General features: G+C 40.1%; 2 protein-coding genes across 5 annotated transcripts in view; one reads left to right on the forward strand and one right to left on the reverse strand.

Moving 5' to 3' along the window:
• txndc16 (thioredoxin domain containing 16) lies at positions 1 to 18,237 on the reverse strand. Of its 4 annotated transcripts, none has more exons than XM_046054269.1 (20): positions 18,143 to 18,237; positions 15,739 to 15,919; positions 14,936 to 15,018; positions 14,716 to 14,789; positions 14,516 to 14,590; positions 13,546 to 13,667; positions 13,299 to 13,389; positions 12,553 to 12,721; positions 11,585 to 11,754; positions 11,292 to 11,352; positions 11,084 to 11,210; positions 10,825 to 10,971; positions 10,686 to 10,745; positions 9,546 to 9,741; positions 7,958 to 8,094; positions 6,673 to 6,757; positions 6,057 to 6,198; positions 4,878 to 5,065; positions 4,495 to 4,685; positions 1 to 271 (listed from the first exon to the last, which is right to left on the reverse strand). In XM_046054269.1, exons 2-20 carry the CDS (start codon positions 15,893 to 15,895, stop codon positions 60 to 62), a joined length of 2,487 nt encoding a protein of 828 aa, XP_045910225.1. In that variant the 5' UTR covers positions 15,896 to 15,919; positions 18,143 to 18,237; the 3' UTR covers positions 1 to 59. The 4 variants fall into 4 exon arrangements, with proteins under 4 accessions (XP_045910225.1, XP_045910231.1, XP_045910216.1 ...); XM_046054275.1 differs by lacking the exon at positions 18,143 to 18,237 and adding an exon at positions 16,580 to 17,122 and having other exon boundaries at positions 9,546 to 9,735; XM_046054260.1 differs by lacking the exon at positions 18,143 to 18,237 and adding an exon at positions 16,580 to 17,120.
• gpr137c (G protein-coupled receptor 137c) overlaps positions 17,731 to 18,462 on the forward strand; it is a 12,910-nt gene continuing 12,178 nt past the window's right edge. Inside the window, exon 1 of the mRNA XM_046054293.1 lies at positions 17,731 to 18,373. Within this exon, the coding sequence (XP_045910249.1) occupies positions 17,999 to 18,373 (375 nt within the window). The 5' untranslated portion in view covers positions 17,731 to 17,998. The remainder of the gene's footprint in view (positions 18,374 to 18,462) is intronic.

Here is an 18,462-nt window from a genome sequence, read left to right on the forward strand (position 1 = left end):
TCAATATACAAACATGTTTAATCAGTGGTTTAGTGTCATTTCCCTCCTGTCTTGTTCTGTTACAGTTCAGAATGAGTGTTGGGAGAGCTGGAGGAGGAATCCGTCGCTTCTTCTACCACCACATCTTCTTTTGCATTCACCTCTTCCTCGTCCAGCTCCTCTTCCTCTTGAGGAGTTTGCTCCAGGCTGGCGTCGGATTCCTGCATGTCCATGACTTTCAGGAAGTCGTAGAAATCGACAGCAGGAGGCCAGCTGTCTTCACCCAACATCCCTACGGAGACGACCAAGACAGAGAACTATAATTAAAGTGTGCAACTTGATACAGGATAAAATATGATACTGGCCTTTAATGTAACGCAACAGCAACTGTTTTTAACAGCAGTCCCAGTGTAGGGATAAATCATTTTTATTTGGTTGGCATAATTAACATTACTGTTATTGAGACCAATTTAATCTTATCTTGAAGGTGACACATTGATTTCCTGTGGATTAAAATTTGTTTAGAGAAAGTGAAGGATTTTTTCTACGGAGCACAAAAGTGTTCAGACAGACAGACTCCACGCTACCTACCTAACCGCTAAGACTCAACATCAAAGTGAAGAGCCATTGTTAACAACTAGCTGGCTGATTCAGAGTAACCTCAGCAGAATTTTGACTCTACAGATGTTTTCTCAGAAAATGACACACAACTCTGTGATCGATCTAGCCCATAGTAGCTAGCTAACACTGCTACACAAGCTATTCGCTTTGATTAAGGTGACCAGGCGTCTCGAAAAATTTGGGACAGTCCACGAATTATAAGCCGTTTTCCCGCCCCCTGTCCTGTTTGTCCTGAAAATTAGACTAAAATGAGTTTTGATTATGGGCCTACTTAATCATTGTGAAACATTATTTGGTGCCCGGCTCTGCATTGGCTACAGCAGGGACTGCAGGCTATCATGGACATTGTGTCAACAGAGTTATTATAGCTACAAAGTAACACACGTGCATGCTCTATTCCCCTATTTGTGGTCTATCTGTAGATAGTGGAAGTGGAAGTGGCAGTTGCGAACAGAAGGGAAGTGTAGCTGCAGATGGCCACGGAGAAGGAGAGATCTGACACACCCAGACAGATGTGACAGGCGCCGCACTGATGAAGTGAATTAAATGAAATAAATGTTATATTTTACCTAATGACAGACAGTTGAGAGTTGAGTTTTGACTTTCACAGTGTTATGGTTTCACTATTCGTAATGTACTGGAAGCCACGCCCACCCTCAATTCCCCTGTCCTGAATTTCAGCTATTCTCATCTGGTCATCCAAACTTTGATGCTGAGTAATAATCCAAGCTTGTTGGCTACTACATTACATTTACTGATTTAGCAGTAAGATCCAAAGCGACTTAGAATTGCTATACATGTCAGAGGTTGCACGTCTTTGGAGCAACTACGGGTTAAGTGTCTTGTACAGGGAGACACTGCTGGATGTATCACACTCGGAACCAAACCCGGGTTTCTTACACCAAAGGCATGTGTCTTATCCAATGTGCCATCGCCACCCCACGGTATAGCATGTGTAGCCTTGTTAAGCTACAGAACAGAAGTTAGTTTCTGTGTCTGTGCACTGTGTTAAAGTACAGCAGCATCTACACTAGTTGGTTGATTCAGACTTTAACACTATACTTACTTTGACATTGTTGTTGCTCTAGTTAACAGTAGCTAAGTGGCTAAATGTTGTAGCAGCTGTTGAGCTATATGTAAATGGAAAAAAAAACCTATTGTGAAATAAAAACATACATTTAGAAATAAAAAATTCTATAATAAAGTAAACTTAACTGAGTTTGAATTATTTATTAAATTATTTCACAATTTATTGGTTAATTTCTATTTTTACACAATTTATTAATTTGTTTTATTATTATTTATTTAGTATTGTTTTCTATTTATAGTATTCAAGTGCAATAAACAATTTTGCTCCTAAAGTTGAATTTATAATCACGAAAAAAGAACTCTTATTTCAACATTTATAAAGTAATGAAGATAATAATTTTAACTATAAAAGTGCAGCATGACAATCTGTAGGAAACCCAGGAGTACTTAATAATGCCAGAAAATAAGAGAAAGTGACAAAAAATGGAGGCTTAAAGTCACTCAACATCTCTAACGGTTGCAGGTCTCTAGTTTATCTGTGGAGAATGAAGGGAATGTGCTGGATGACAGTCCTTCAGTTCAAATAGACAGAAACAAGTCACATCAAGACTGCCGTCTTATCTTGGCCCACACTTATTCTAACTGCAGGCTTCAGAAAGTCAAAGGTTAATGGCTCCAGTCAATTGAGGTTTAAAGCCTGAAGTCACCTTAACAATCATCCCCTTCCTTAAAGGACCCTTTTATGTTCATTACACGTGTAGCTGCTTAACTAAAAGCCTCCTGCGCATACCTTTCACATTCCTCAGACAGGAACAAGTACAATCATGTCACAGTTTTATAGTTTTATCAACAGGCTCGTCTGAGGGCCAGTACATCTGCATTATCATTTAAAATTGGTGATAAATTCTTTCAACCTCTGTACATCTTGGAGCATTTGGCATATGAGATATAGGAGAAGAGGGTAGACATTATCAGCTAATTCTTGACTATAACTTTTTATTGGAGGAAAACTGTCTATTTTATCATTTGATTTTTTTTTCTTTTTCTATTTGATGTCATTCACATCTTTCTATGCTTCGACATTTTTAACAGGTAACACTTCTCTATATTTTCTTAAAATTTTATCTCATTGGACACGTACCCTGCCTTCGAACCTTTTTATTTCCTTAGATAAAGGTTAATGAAATCACATTAATCACAAGTATTTGACGGTATTCCCTGTGTTTGATTGTCTCAGCGGTAGAAAGTGACGGTGAACGTGAGCGGAGGAAAATATTCTGGCAGTAAATGTACGGTGTCTGTTACAGTGTGTTAGCTTCTCAAGACCAAGAAAAGTCTGTTGTTTCCCACCTGCTGGAAATGTGAAGCCTGTTAGCACTAAGCTAGATAACATCTCCCCTCCCCTTTAGACTGCGCAGCTGAGCTCTGTCCTGTACAGACTGATTAAATTATTTTAGTTTAGTTTTCAGTTTGAAAAAGTGGTTTTGGAAAAGAAAGGACGGAGGTGACTGGAGGAGCTGAGGTTAGTAAAGCTAATTAGTGATGCAAACCAGTCCTTTTAAGCTAATGAGGAGACGTTTCTTTTTGGATTTTAATGTGCAAATAAAATGCACCTCAGAAGGGAGGAGGTTTCTCATGTTGCCTATTTTTTATATTAATGTCTACAGATAAATGTCAGAAGCTGTAAAATGAAGGCACAAAAGGCAAACATGAACAGTCGGATCTGTAATGATTCTGAGGTCAAATTAACAGGGTTTTCCTGGCGTTAAGGCTTAGGGTTGATGCCCAAAACATGCTGTGCCATCACTGTAAAATCAATGTGGAGCAACAGAACCAACCAAATTATTTTCTCCAGATTTAAAGGTTGTAGTTCCTCCCGTAGACTGATCTTTTGGTGTTGTTTATTTATTATCTGCTCTAGCTTTTCCAACTATTTGTTCAGAGATATGGTGAAAATAATGGCCCAATATGATGTGAAATTACACATTTTTCATTGGAAAACATAAAATTTTCTCCGGGGATTTTCCCCTCAGAATTCACCCTGCTTCTGACGTGACAGGTCTATTAAATCACTGCATTAAGGCATCTATTGTGGCCTTCTTGATATCTCTAGGACAGCAGACTCTCTGGCTATAGTGAATCACTATTTGGATAACCTGTGGTAATAACAAACATTCATGATTTATTGTTACAGATATAACACAGATAAGGAGCTAAATCAAATAGAGGCGGAAAAATAAAGAGTAATAAATGATAAGTAAGTGAAGTAATACATTTTTTTTTGTTACTGCAGTGCAGAAGTACTAGTTAGCAAACCAACCAGCTAGCTTGATTGCCCCGTAAGTAGATCCCTATTGCAGTTCACAGAAAAAGCTAATCCAGAGGGTTCATTACTGTGTTGACTTTAGTTTAGGCTCAGAGACAAGCGTATTGAAGTTCATTTGGAAAGCTTAGGAGGATCAAAATGCTTGCCCTGATTATTTGGTTATATGTTGATTTGCCAGACCTGTGTTTCCCGCCATGGGCCGAGGAACAAGTCAATATATTAGATGCGGATGAATTCAGTAAGTTTTTAAAGGATTTCTAAAAATGCATTTTTCATTTTCACAATTTTCTTATAAACTGCTGCATTTAATTGAGTGAAAATAATCTGGCAAACGTATCCCATGATTTTCACAGAGTATTATGATACAGATCGAAAACACATGCAGATTCAAATATTTCAAAACATTTTCTAGTATTATAATAACATTTTAGTTTCTTTAGATTAAACATCCTGAGCTCTTCTATCATATTAAATATTTTCCTTTATACTGCTGCCTTTCATTTTCTAACTCTTTGCTGTCCTGTACTTCTCCTCCTTACCTGCTGGTGACTCAGTCCCGTCCTCGATCCTCTGCAGCCACTGCAGGACAGACGGGGCCACTAAGGGGGAGTTGGGGGGGTACTGATAGATTTCACCTCCAGAGGGCAAATGGGTGAGGACCAGAGCAGGGAGGGGGGGCATAGAGCCCAGGTACGACCCCAGGACAGACATACCGGCTGGAGTACGGCCACTGGAACATAGACCAAAAAAATATATCTATTAATGTAAAATATAAAAGTACAAGATTATCAAAGTTAAGGGTTGTTTTTGTCTGCAAATAATAGATGGATGGAGTAACCAATCCATTGCCATCTAGTAGGGTGTGTCCAAATATTTAATGAATGACTGTGGGACTGATTGACATATTGACTGATTTACGAACAGGTGGATCCAACAGGCCAAGTATCGCTCCATCGTCCCCTCTCCCAACTCCACCACTCCTCTCATCTCCTCCACCAGCGCCTGGTTCTGCCTCCGCCCGATCTCGTCCTCCTCCTTCCCCACAAAGAGGAGCAGGAGGGCTTTACCCAGGGAGAGAAAGGATGGCAGGTTATCCACCGTCAGCTCAGGCTGGAGATAAAACAGAGGAGCCAAAATGTGCACATTATTGCAGAGATCTGAAACGGCAAGTGTCTGATGGGTCAACAACATCCAAAATAAAACTGAAGTTTACAGAAGGTTTGTTGATGGCTTATACAGAATTTGCACTGTTCCTGCTTAATATCTGAGATTTACACATCAGTGATTGTTGCTGTTATGCTCTCAAACCTGCTTGTGGGTGCACATTAGAGGCAGCAATATTTTTACTGAGGGAAGCAAAATAATGTGAGTGTTAGGAGTTAAACCTGGAGCTGGAATCATTTAAGGGACTGTGTGCTAATTACTTTTTTAAAGGCATTCTAGTCTTCTATGGACAACAGCGCCACCAAAAGGCAGATTTGGTTATTCTTAGGACTTTTGATCAAAGCTGCCCTACAATAAAAGATGGGGTTTTTTTAGACCCCTAACCCTTGCTATTCCACTTCACCTATTTACCTTCACAGCACCTGAAACTAATCTGAGCCAAGTTCATCAGTGTAAAACAGCATAACAAGCACTCAAAGGGCGAGCTGAACTCTTGTTGAGCAACATTTGCATTAAAGACTGTTTACACATCAGTTCATTGTATGCGTTCACTTGAGTAAATGTAAACTCAAGACATGACACATTGCTCTGGCTTTGTCTGTACTGAAGAAACCACATCTACTCCACATATGGTGCTTGTTATCTGCAACATACTGTGAACGACTCCATTTTGGCTTTCTCAAACTTCCCAGAAATTCCATCCACATTGTTTATTTACAGCTATTTAATTTCATGAAATTCAAATGAAGCACACAATCTGGGCTGAGAGAATTTTGGCTGAATTCATTTAGTTTGAAGTCTTAACCAAACATCTGCGGTTTAAATAATAGTTCAGTCAGCTAACTTCATCATCAGATAACTTTATTTTAGTATTTCTCAATGCAAGCATGACTTCTTAATAAGCCAGAAAGACGAATGGACACCTGGGTTGATTTACCAGTGGATGCAGTAGTGCGGTGTTAATGTGTGAGAGCATATCTTCAGCAGAGGTGGACACAGGCAGCTTGGAGGGACGAGTGTGTGTCCTCCAAGATGGAAACACCAGCACTGCAGGAAGGTCCACGATGTGCTCTGCCGCCCTGCACAGCAAACATGCAACTTAAATAAATATTCAAGGCACTGAAGGTCATGCAGCTCATTTTAAGACTATTTAATGATGCAAGAATATCTCACTCTTTACAAAATGTAATCACACATTGATTCAAGTGTCCATTCAGTACCGGGCTGGATCAGCTGCTTAGGCTTCCTGAGTGCACCTCAAAAACAATCTAATTTCACTGTCAATCTACTCCTACTGCCTTTAAGGGGTGTTCTAAATACTGCTTTTGAAAGTTAAATGAGCATAGAAACCTCAGAAAATGCACATTTTCTCCTCTTCATAATTAGTTTATATTGTGTTTTGTTAAATCCAGACAAAAGCGCTTGAAGAAATCCAGGAAATTTGGGTGAAATGCAACTTCAAACACAAAAAAGGAGCTTAAGAGAATCACTCAAGTGATTGTCAGGCACAACCTTGAAACAGGAATGACCAGACTGAATTTTCGAGCCTTTACCATTTCTCTGCTAGCCCATCTGTCAGCAGTCCAGTCAGCACCTCTCCTCTCAATGACTTTGCAGTTTCAGTAAACACTCGAACACCTGGCAAGGCAGAGAAACAGAAGTACATCATCATATGGTTGCTACTGACAGTGGACAGTGGTTTGAACAGAGAGTAAAATTTGGAGGGACATTTGAAATATTCTGCAATATTTTTAACTTCACCAAGTGACCTGTCTAGTGTTAGCCATTTCATTAAAAGTTTTCTTATCACATCTTTCAAGTCACGAAGAAAAGCTGGTATTAAGAAAATATAAATTATTGTGTGTGTGCGTGAATCAAAGCCTGATGTGTCTTCTTCCTCTGCACCATAGAGCTCCATCGTTGTCCAAAATACATAAATGAGCCACATCATTGCAGTAGGTGACACGTTCCTTCATTACCATGAACACACACACTTAATTTGACTCAATCTCACATCTTCATCTCTGTGTGAAAAACACAGTGCTCTGTGACTCATTTGAATACAGCTCGCACAGCAGGGTTGCCAGATCAGAAGGAAAAAAGGGCTGAATGTTTTGCCAGACACAACACGCTGTGATCCAGCAGCGGTGCCAAGGTGGACAATCAAATATGTACAAGCACATATTCATGATCGATTACTTAATGCTGACTATACACTGTTAACCACACTATCGAAAATAGTTGCCCCCTATGTAAGTAAAATATAATTTTAAACCGCTGTGCAGTGTTTTGGTGTCTGAGAAGCCATTTTTCTCACACATGTAACCCAAACTGGACTTCCTGGATCTATTTTCATTCACAGTCTCTTGTGTTGTTGTAACACAGGGAGGTTTTTTGGCCTGAACACTCCAGATGTGGAATTAATCCGCAGCAGAATATAGTCTCTAACCAATACACTGTTTGCTACCGTTTGAGTAACATTTGCTACAGCTACAGTGCTGAGCTTTTTAAGGAAATTACCTGAGTATATTTGGGACTTGGGACTTGGGCGTATTGAGAGGAAGACTAAAGCGCTTTCCATGGGACTAGTTTGACAGTAAGAAAATAATATAATAACACCAGCCTTGTACTTCAAGTGTAGCTTTAGGGACAATTCATCTCAACCCTTTGACTAACTGAGGCACAGTTGCTGTATCCTTTAAAAAGTGATTGAAGTCCTAGCTTTGATTTCAGCTATAGAGTCATCACCATCAATTACAAAATGTCAAAGGTCTTCATTAGCCAATAATGTGCTCTGATTCATGCGTCACGCTAGCGCACACATTTACAGCCTCCTACCTGCATGTGTTTGTGTCTTAAACAGTCCCAGCACTCTGGCAGGCCTATAGCCCGCGAGCTCAAGGTGAGACACTTCCTGAAGGTATGACATCACTTCCTCTTGGGTGGACAGTAGCACAGGCGAAGCTGGTCGGCTCCTGGTTAAAAAAAGCAGATAAGCATGTGTGCCCAGATAGACACACATAAAACAAAACTTGCCATGTATCTTATTCTCCAGACATCTAGCTTAATAACTTACATTAACACAACAGAAATGCTTCGTGATCACTATGCTCATTTGGACTGATATTAAGCTTTGTTTATTAACCATTTGTTGAACAATACATAGTCTTTGTTTTAGGCCTCCACTATGTGGAATACTTGGTACAGGTTAAAGGCTCAGAGGTACATCTATTCCAAGATAAAGGCTACAACACTTTGGTCTGATTGGTGTCATCTTGGTCTCAGCAGACACCCATCAGTCAAGACAGGATGAAATAAAAGCATGGATCGAGGTGATTACACGACAAATACGCGCTGCCTATATACACCAATATAATCAATGACTCAAAGAGTTCTACAGACTGAAAAGGTATTCATAAAAGTTCCCAAAAATGAATGTTTACATGTGGCAAGGCTCATATATGAGTCGTTTTCCTGTGTGGGTTAATTTGTAGTAGCAAAGTCAAGTATTTTGTTTATTCTGCTGCTACACTATTTGTAATTGGCTGAATGAGCACTGTAGTGACTTTAAGCCCTAACATGTAAAATAGAAAATTCAAGGGGAACTTCAGCAATTTAGTATCGTACTTCCATAAAGTTGGGGCACTCATAACAGACAGATAAAAAAAAAATTAAAGAGTGGCTGTGTTTGAAAAAAAAAAGCTGTATTAGAAGGTGTCTAACTGTACAGTGAGGCATCGACTGGTCAGCTTTGAAGGCAGCATCGATGCTGACTCAATGCTGCCCATTACCCATAAATCTGTGTGCCTGCGGTAGATCACAAAAATGTATGGCAGACAAACAAACCAAAATTTGCCTACAAAATAAGTTTTTAAAGTTTTAAGTAGTTTTTTTGCGTTGATTTTTGAAGTTAGCAAGAGCTAAACACTGAACTATCTTATTAGCCGTGACTGTAACCAACCAAGTTTGTTTAGTATGATTTCTGAGGGATCTGACAGCCATTTGACTTTCTAACAGCTAGCTAGCTGACCCTAAGCCTGGTGACAGCCAGAAGAGACAAAAGACGGTGTGCCGACGTCACACATTGCCGTAAAATGCTGCCCTAATAGGCTGTTCCAAAATAATGTTTTGAGATTCCTTCACTTGTAAGTGATGCCTCTGAGGCACCTGTCGATTACAGTACCGAGGCAACTGCCTTCTGTCACACCCTAATCAGCAACTTTCTGTTTCTAGTACAAGGCCAAGATGATACAACCTCGATAACATCACTATGACATCAAGGTCACAGAATCAATAATCCATAATATAGATTAGAAGAGCATTTAACAGAAAGTAATGGCTTTAATGTAATATGACGTCATTTAACTCTTAATTTTAAAATAATGAAAACGCATCCGTGTCGGTGGATTCTTAGAAGACTTCTCACAGCATGATGAAGCGATGTAACGCCTCAGTGCCCAGCATGCCTCTGTAGTGCTGGGCTGACTCCTGGGGGCGCAGCAGCAAGACGCTGGGGAACGCCGTGATTGGCTGGAACGGAATCTGCAAAGAGCTGCTTGGCTGAGCAGCACAGAGGTCGGTCCACTCTCCGCAGTCGACCGTACTCATTTGGACCTCTGAATCTTAAGAGATTTATTAACCAGCAAACATCAAATACATAATTACAGTGAAAATAAAACCTCCTTGTATATCAGAGGTGGGAGAGTTACAAGTTTTCATGAACACACCATACGGCAGAAGTTGTCAAACACACATCTCATCAGTGGGAGAGATTTGAGGCAAATATATTGCATGGGGTGAAAGAGTCCTGACGATTTGGTCCCCTGGAGCTGCATAGTGGATGTGAGCATAACTCAAATCTGAACACACAGACATGATACACAAATTTTTAGATTCCGACTGACTTACACTCCCTGAGGTTAATTTCAATATCCGTAAAGAATACGCATCCACTAATCAACTAAGAAATCATAGGAATGAGGGTCCTCCTTATCTTAATTCCTGAACTCGCCTGAGAATCTTCACATTTTTAAGTTTTCTTCAGTATCACAGTAATCCAGTAATAGTTGTCTACATCCATGGGTACACTGCAAACAGGAATTGCTAATAGTTAATTTGGCATACTTTTAATGCCAAAACTGAAACATGTATAGGCTAACAAACGGGTCTCAAGATGTAGCCCACAGCTAACTAAATGACTCTATGGAAATATTGTACATCACACAAAGGAACCAGTAGATCATCCCTCAAACTGACTTAAGACAAAGAATAATAATATGAGTTACAAAATCCATTAGTAGTACCTTTTATGTGTTGCACTACCAACATATTTTTCTACATTACTAAGGCTGAGAATGTCCCATCAACTTATATTCCTGGAACACTGACACCTTCCTATGTCCATTCATATAAAGATATTTGCTCTGTCATTGAAATGCTGTGGACAAAAACTTAATAATTTAATGGAGGTGCGTTTGTTTCAGTTATGTATGAGTGGGGTCAACAGTGTCAGAGTTTGAAAACCCGTGCCATAAGGACTCTGTTCATGCTGTACTCTCCTGTTTACCTGCAAGTCGCTCTGCAACTTCAATGAAGGAGCTGAGAAAAGCCATTGAAACAGCATCCCCTGGTGGTAAAAACAGACATTACAATTAATTATTAATTCGCTTCCCCTTGCCGACATGTCAGTAGGGAGTGTGTCTTACATTTGAGGTAGAAGAGTGCCACTGTCAGGCTGCTTTCAGCAACAGCAGCGTGGAAGCTGTCTGAGGTTAAGTGGGTAATTGAGTCCATATCTAGTAAGTTGCCTCGGTTTTCGTAGACAGACGAAGCAATTTCATCGTCCAGTGTGCCTGGAGACAGACACAGCAACACACAAATACACACAGACATACAATTTCTTTCTTGGTACAGATATCTCGATCCCTCTCTTTAATTCTCTTTCTGTTACGATCAGACACTTACCAAAAGGCAAATCCTCCACCCCCTCGTCCTCGTCCTCCTCTTCGTCCTCCACCTCTTTCTCTTGATTTATGAAGAGCTCCAATACCTCATCAAGGTTGTGTAAGGTCAAATACTTCACCTCTGAGCTCTTGAAGTGCACACATACACACAGAAAGGTTAAACACTTATAATCTTACTTTGTATGTATGTGTGTATGTGACCATCATACCTTCTCTGGCAGTCTGTAAGCAACATTATATTCATCGGGGGTTTTCACTGCAGGATTCTGCCTGATAACAAACACACAGAAATCCAAATAGAGATAAAGGTAGATTTAGACTGTTTTGCTGGGAATATAGAGAAAACAATATGGACGAAATACAGATAAAAAACATGCAAAATATAATAAAAATTAAACAGATAACAAGATTAAACTCTATCTGCAATTATAGGACAACTACAGCATATGTGATATTTTACCTCTAAACCATGTCAGTAAATTAAAAACCCCGTGTCGTGTACCTGTGTACGAGCACCAGCAGGGCAAGGCCACGGAGTCTCCAGGCCAGAGCGGTGGCCGTGTCCAGGTCCAGGTGCTCGGTTGGGGGACGAGAGAACAGGAAGACCTGGGGGGTCTGCTGGAAGGGGAATTGGGGGGCCTGGACTGAGGATGGATCGTCGTAAACTTCAGACTGGCAGTGGAGAGACACATACGATTATGTCCAAATTAATGCATTATATTCCTTCTTTTGCCTTTTAGACTTTTTAGATGAAAACACAGTCATTTTGTTTTCATAATGTCATCAAACTGCTTACTTTGTCCATCCACAAGTCCAAAACCCAAAGTAATTCTGCAAAGACAAGCAGCTAATTGAAAACTGTACCTAGAGAATGCTTGGCCTGTTTTCTGAAAAAAATGGTTTTAATTTGTTGTGAATTAATTGAAAAAGAGAATAAATAAAAGGGGGGAATCATTATTTGAACTAGGGCAATGCATTTATTCGAATTTTGAATGGCTTTCAACCATTATCAACAATTATCAAGCAAGATAAAACAATTTTTTCGTTTTGTCTTGTGTTATAAATCCAGCGCACAGCTTTTTTACAGCAGCGGCTCTCGTCTCTCCCTAAAAGCCCAAACTCCCTCTCTGCCAGGCTGTGGCATGTTTAGTTCAGCTCGTTCCAAGATAACTGAGAGTTATAACTGCTATAACTTGTTAGGCCCCATTATTAACTTAAACCTACAGCATTATACATTACATATATTAGCCTAGGCTAATGCATGTAGTGTATAATGCTGAAGCGTTGTCTGCCTGTTCTCTTCCTGTGTAATCTGAACTGGTCATAACCAGCAGACATATGCAAGCGGTGACAAAAAGTCAAAAGTAGGCAAGACATTGCTTGATTTTAAGGGGTCACACGAAAAAAAGAAGCACTCTTTGACTCAGTGTGCTGTGTTCCACAGTGGCTCAATATTTCTATCCTACTCACCACTAGCGGAGCCTCCATGAGCTGCAGGAAGGAGTGGAGGCTGAGGGTGGACAGGGGTTTCCTCATGCGGGTCAAAGGGCAGCGCTCAAAGGTCATCGGGGTCACTAACCCACTGTGAACTCTACAGTGGAGGAACCACACTCCAGACGAGTGAGACAACTCATTCACACTGAAAGAGAGATGGAGAGAGAGAGACACACGGTAAATAAAGGAGGTTGACTGCCTCATCATCATTTGGCAATGTGGTGTTTGTCTTGGCCACTGGTCTACAACGTGCTGCCGACGGTCTCTTTTGCTTTGTCAAAGAAAAAAATGGTGTCTCTCTCTGAGGTTAGGGCTGAACAATGAATCGAAATCTTTGCGAAATCCCAATATTGCCTAGTGCAATTTTCAAATCGCAGATTCAATCGCAGAAGGCTAATTGTGTGTCAAAATACCATTTTAAATTTTATATTGTTGTACTGCAGAGATGTCCTAGTCTTCACATCATATTCTACCGACTTGAGAAAACATCTTTGTTTGGTCCTTGCAAAAATCACACCATAATCATTACGGTTTTCAATAAAGAATTTGAACAATAATAATAATAATAATAATAATAATTGTTCAGCCTTACTCTGAGTTGGCTTTATGAAACAGATTAATACTTGTTTGGCTTGTTAGGCACATTCAGCCATTTCACAATAAGCCCTGCGTTAGCATATGATTAACATCAGAGAAAATAAAATAAAATAAAAAGAACCTACCCTAAATGCTTCAAAACTGGGCCCCCAGTAATGAGGATGAACTGGTATTTGGATCCGTACACATACGCCGTCTCCATCATCGATCTGTGCTCTTAAGTAACACAATCAGCAGAAACAATTCACTTTATTTGATTTAATACATTGTGCAGATAATCTCCATCACTGACATTTTGCCAAACGATGACTTTCTTCAACATTTGTTGCCTCCAGAGTCTGTTTATATAAATCCTCTCCTTCTTTTCCATACCTTGTGTTCCCAGACTGCGGACATATCCCAGCACAATATCCTTCTTCCCTCTGGCTGTCTTCTCCATGGCCATGAGGTCAGCGTCTGTGTGGACGTACTTGACCTCTTCACGCAGAATAGCGCTACAAGAGAAAGAAGCTCTGTTTTCATCTAACTTAAAAGATATTTTTCTTATTATCAACAAATCCCATGAAAAGACCAAAAACCAACAGTGCGTTAGTCCGTCTCTCAAAACTTTCTGACTTCCTGTCTGTGGCCTACTGGTTCCTACGGATGACAGAAATCTTTTGCAGCAGCTCACAGATATTTAGTTTCCTTTCTCAAAAAGCTCATGAATCGCCTTAAAGAGTTGGACAGTGTCGCTTTTACAAACGTTACTCAAACATGGGTTTATGGTGCGTAATTTGGGAACTATTTTCAGCTGTGGATTTATTCCATAAATGTGCTTAAGTCACAAATATATAGAGAGTTAATGTCAATAATAGAACTGAAAGAGTCAATTAAAGGTGGGTATGTGATTCTAATCTAATACATGTGTTTTTGTCAAATTCAGCAAACCTCTCCTCGCAGTCCTAGCTGTCCGTTCTGTGTACGCTAAAAAATAATCCAGTGTCTGTACACAGCCCTGGCTCTGTAAAAGGAAAGCAAACAGAGTGGCCCGGACCGAGCCACACAACACTATTCCAGCAGTTACAGCCATGATTTGTGCGTCAGGTAACATTAAATGACTTGCCCACAGACATTCAGCTTCTTTCTACTTCACCAGCTACTGTATATATGTATATATACTGAATGTTTTTCTATATATAGTGTTAAAAAATATTAACACTATATACATACAGGTACCACTTATAAGTGTATTAAAAAAATATAATTTCAAAATTAATTGTTTGTTTTAGAAACAAGCCAGGACTGAAGGTTAACGCTGCACACAACTGAGAGATTGTGTGAGGGAGTATTGCTTACTTACAACAGGACTTCAGAGACAATGGAGTTGACGTCAAACACGGTGTCCAAATCAAAACCCAAGAACTCCTTACCACTCCTGACAGAAAGACATAGACAGTGTGACAGCTAAGGGGTCGTTAGTTGTTATTATACAATCCTTCATGCCTTTGACAGAGTTATATGGTTATGTGCTTGTGAAGCCTTCATGTCCGCACAACCTACCTGAACAGAAAAGCTGTGTGCAGCATCCTTTCCTCTGTGCAGTATGTATGAACCAGCTCTTTATTACAGTTGACCTTAACAGAAAAAAACAAACAATATGTACTGATCTGCCACTGCTCTGTGCATTAGCTCCCTCATATCTGTGTCCAAGTTAATAAAAACTTGAGAATTTGATTTCTACGACAGGTGGAGCACAAAGCACTGCGAGGACTGTAGTTACCTTGCCAACCAATACCCCATAATCCTGCAGGGCGTCAGCAGACTTCTCCAGCTCCAGCAAGAAGAGAGAGACGGTTGGAGAGACTGGAGACGGAGAGAAATACTTTTATCTTTGATTAAAGGAGTTAAAAAGCTTTGCTACTATCTGCTGTGTTGCACTTTGACAAGTCACTGGTCAATCACCATATGAACGGCTCTGATATTTGGGGATTTAAGAAACTGAAGTTAATGTAACTCCTGTGCTCAATTTGAGCTACTCTTTATGTAAACTACTTGAAAAGATGCTCATGTGTAATGGTCAGATATGGTAACTGAGATCAGATCAGTCATTAACCACAGGTTTGATTTTTAACTTTAGTGTTTTGTATTTAGAAAACTTGCCAAGTGGGATGAAAAAGCAGGACAGATAATTACTGCAAATACTATTAGCAGGTAGTAAAAAGGCAATAACCAGGACATGGCTGAAATAGGAGTCTCCAACACTTCTTGAATGGATAGAAATAGTCCAGGAAATCTAAAAAAAAAAAAATGGAAATCTTCCTTGAATGTTAATTGATTGTAATGTTGTATATCTGTTTGGAGAACTTTTTTCTATTTCTTTCTGTACTAAGACCGATACCCTGGACTCTAAAAGGACTAAAGGACCATAAAATACAGTTTAAAAAAAGAAAAGATGCTAATTTAAGATACTATATCATCACAAATGTATTGCATTATCTATTGTATTACTGCAAAAATACAGTTCTATATACACATTTGGAAAAGGTTGCGTTGTTTACTTGTACGACAGAGTAAGCAGCCTACCTTGATGCTCGAAATAGATAAACATCATCTTCCCAGAATGCAGTTTCTCGTAGAAGTCTGCAGCTGTGTATTCAATTAGGTCTGATGTGTTGGCCTTCTCTGTGCATCCTCCCGTCCTGACCCACAGCAGGAAAACAGCAATACACATCCACATCATGGAGAACAGGCTCTGTTATGCTCTCTGTGGGGGTGAGGGAATAAGACATCATGAGAGAGAAAAACTATGTTGTCTGTGCGGTAATGTTTAGAAGACAAACTTTATGAAAATGATACTCATAAGACTGGATGACACAGAAGTAGGGCTGCAACTAACAATTATTTTCACTGTCAACTGATCTGTCGAATTAGTTTTTTGGTCAATAAAATGTAAATCTGTGTTTCCCAAAGCCCAAGATGATGTCCTTGTCCATAACCCAAATATATTCAGTTTACTGTCATAGAGCGGTAGGCAAACCAGAAAATATTCACATTTAAGAAGCTGGAATCAGAGGATAATTACTCAGACCGATTAAATGAATGTCAACATAGCTGATTAATTTAATAGTTGACAACTAATCGATTAACCTTTATTTCATTCCTGTATTTGAAAATGTTTGTTTGCAAGCTGCCCAGTCACACTGTTACATTTCTATACATGTAACAGCACTGTCCCATTACTTCAGTGTTACTCATATGGATCCCAAACAAACCAAGGAAAGGTTATAATAGGAACACAATATGATTATTTCAAATGACCCGCACTATGTTATATATAATTACTTCATATTTGTTGGAACTGATAAGGTACACATCGGTTACAACAAGAAGCAAGCAGTGACAACAAAGATACTAGCAGTGTTACCTGAGAAAGTCGAGGTTAGGGTTCAACTTTTGTCTTCCCAAGTGGCACAAACGTCACAGCCCACAGTTAAAACTGTGGTCACTGGAGACGAAGACATTTTGACGCCAATTATAAAAAGTAAAAACACTTTACTTTATTTAGAAATGTGGGTTACTGCTAGCTACTTCATTAGCTAGGCTTGTAAACTGCCTGCTGATGTTTTTTTCATCCATGGCTTTACATGAACAGCCAACGTTAACACTTGTGCATTTAGAAGATACATGTCCGCATATGTATGTGGGAGAGGTTACAGCAGGCCACGGACAAAGCAAGTTTACAAGATTATTTTACGCCAAGCTGTGAGTGAAATTTGAAGAATGTTTCTCAGAAGAATAAGGCTCCATCTTTCGGTGAAGTGTCAAGCTAACAGAGTTAAAAAGTTACTTCCTGTTACGTAAGTTAAAGTAAAACCCTTGACAAATTTGTTGCAAAGTTTTTGAGTAGTCCATACAACTTAAAATGAACAAGAAAATGATCATGAAGGCATCCACAGTTGATTAAAATACATCTTTTTGCATTTGTTCTTTTCGTTCCCAAACGATTCTGTTCAGTGCGCACCAACGTTTAACGCTTTTATTTTGAAAGCGACGTCACTTTTCTGGCAAATGTCGTTTGTCGCTCAGTAACTTTACGTAATCAAATTACTGTTGATGCCACTTTCTCAGCGAGACGCCCACGTGCTTCTTTGAGCCAATGGGTTTAGGGGACGGTTTGACTTGAACAAATGAACCAATCAAAAGCAAGCAAAGGGCGGGTACTGCCGCGGCTGACATCATCATAAACCAATTAAGTAAGAAGACTGTGGAGGTTGGGCGGCAAGATTAGCCAATGAAGCGGCGCTCTGGGGAAGTGGGCGTGAAGACGTGCTTCACTTGGGAGATTTAGCCCGGAAACTGGCGAGAATCTGTGGCTCCACGGTCAGCTGTTTCCCAGGAAAATCAGCCTAGTGTTGAGCCAAGATGGCGACTGCTGTAGCGCTAGTTTCTCTTTCAATTGAGAGCAAGGGGGCGGGTCAAAAACTGCATCACAGCTGATCTGGAGGTCCCCCCCCCCTTAAGTTGTTTTTTGCAGAGAACAGCTTTGCAGAGATTCACAGAGGGACCTCTCTCTTGTTTGTTTTCTCTCTGTCTTGTTATTTTTAACCTAGCGCTTTTAAAAAAAAAAAATAGACCCCAATTTTTCTCAACCCAGTATCGGATTTAAACCCCAGCGCATTTTCATTATGCCACTTCTTTTCAGAATAAACTGCTTTTATCGCAATTTGTCACCAGAGTACCTTCGTCTTTTTGTCGCCCACGGCGAATTTAGCCCAGATCTGACCCAGGTTTAGTGTTTTTGCCTTCACAGCATCCCATGTGTTAGTGCGAGCCGTCAGTGGATATGTTTTCGGCAGGAGAGGAGGTTAATTCCCATTTGTTTACCTCACTGAGGGAGTCCCATGGAGCTGCAATCTCCCCAACACTGGAGCTCAGTCTAACTACCATCTACACCGTCCTCTACTCTTTCCTGTTTGTTTTCGTTTACCTGCAGCTCTGGCTCATTTTGCACTACGGACACAAGCGCTTCAGCTACCAGAGTGTGTTTTTGTTCCTGTGTTTGCTGTGGGCAGCGCTGAGGACGACCCTCTTCTCTTTTTACTTTAAAAATGTGGTGCAGGCCAACCAGCTGCAGCCTCTGGCCTACTGGCTGCTCTACTGCTGCCCCGTCTGCCTGCAGTTCTTCACACTTTGCCTACTCAACCTCTACTTCATACAGGTAGGACTGCACTGTGAGTGTGGGAAGGGGGACAGGAGGTGTGAGTGTTTGTGTGACCTGATTTCATAAAACAGCTGACATTGCAATTG

This window comes from Micropterus dolomieu, linkage group LG01, assembly GCF_021292245.1.
Source record: "Micropterus dolomieu isolate WLL.071019.BEF.003 ecotype Adirondacks linkage group LG01, ASM2129224v1, whole genome shotgun sequence".
NCBI lineage: Eukaryota > Metazoa > Chordata > Actinopteri > Centrarchiformes > Centrarchidae > Micropterus > Micropterus dolomieu.

Bases quoted from the DNA above. Each gene is read 5' to 3' on its own strand.
- txndc16 (XM_046054269.1), bottom strand. From the start codon at position 15,895: ATGATGTGGATGTGTATTGCTGTTTTCCTGCTGTGGGTCAGGACGGGA. The intron at 6,199-6,672 runs GTAAAGGCTCGA...TTTGCTGTGCAG, and splicing joins GATGGGCTAGCAGAGAAATG to GGCGGCAGAGCACATCGTGG. The intron at 272-4,494 runs GTAAGGAGGAGA...TCGTCTCCGTAG, and splicing joins CGGGACTGAGTCACCAGCAG to GGATGTTGGGTGAAGACAGC.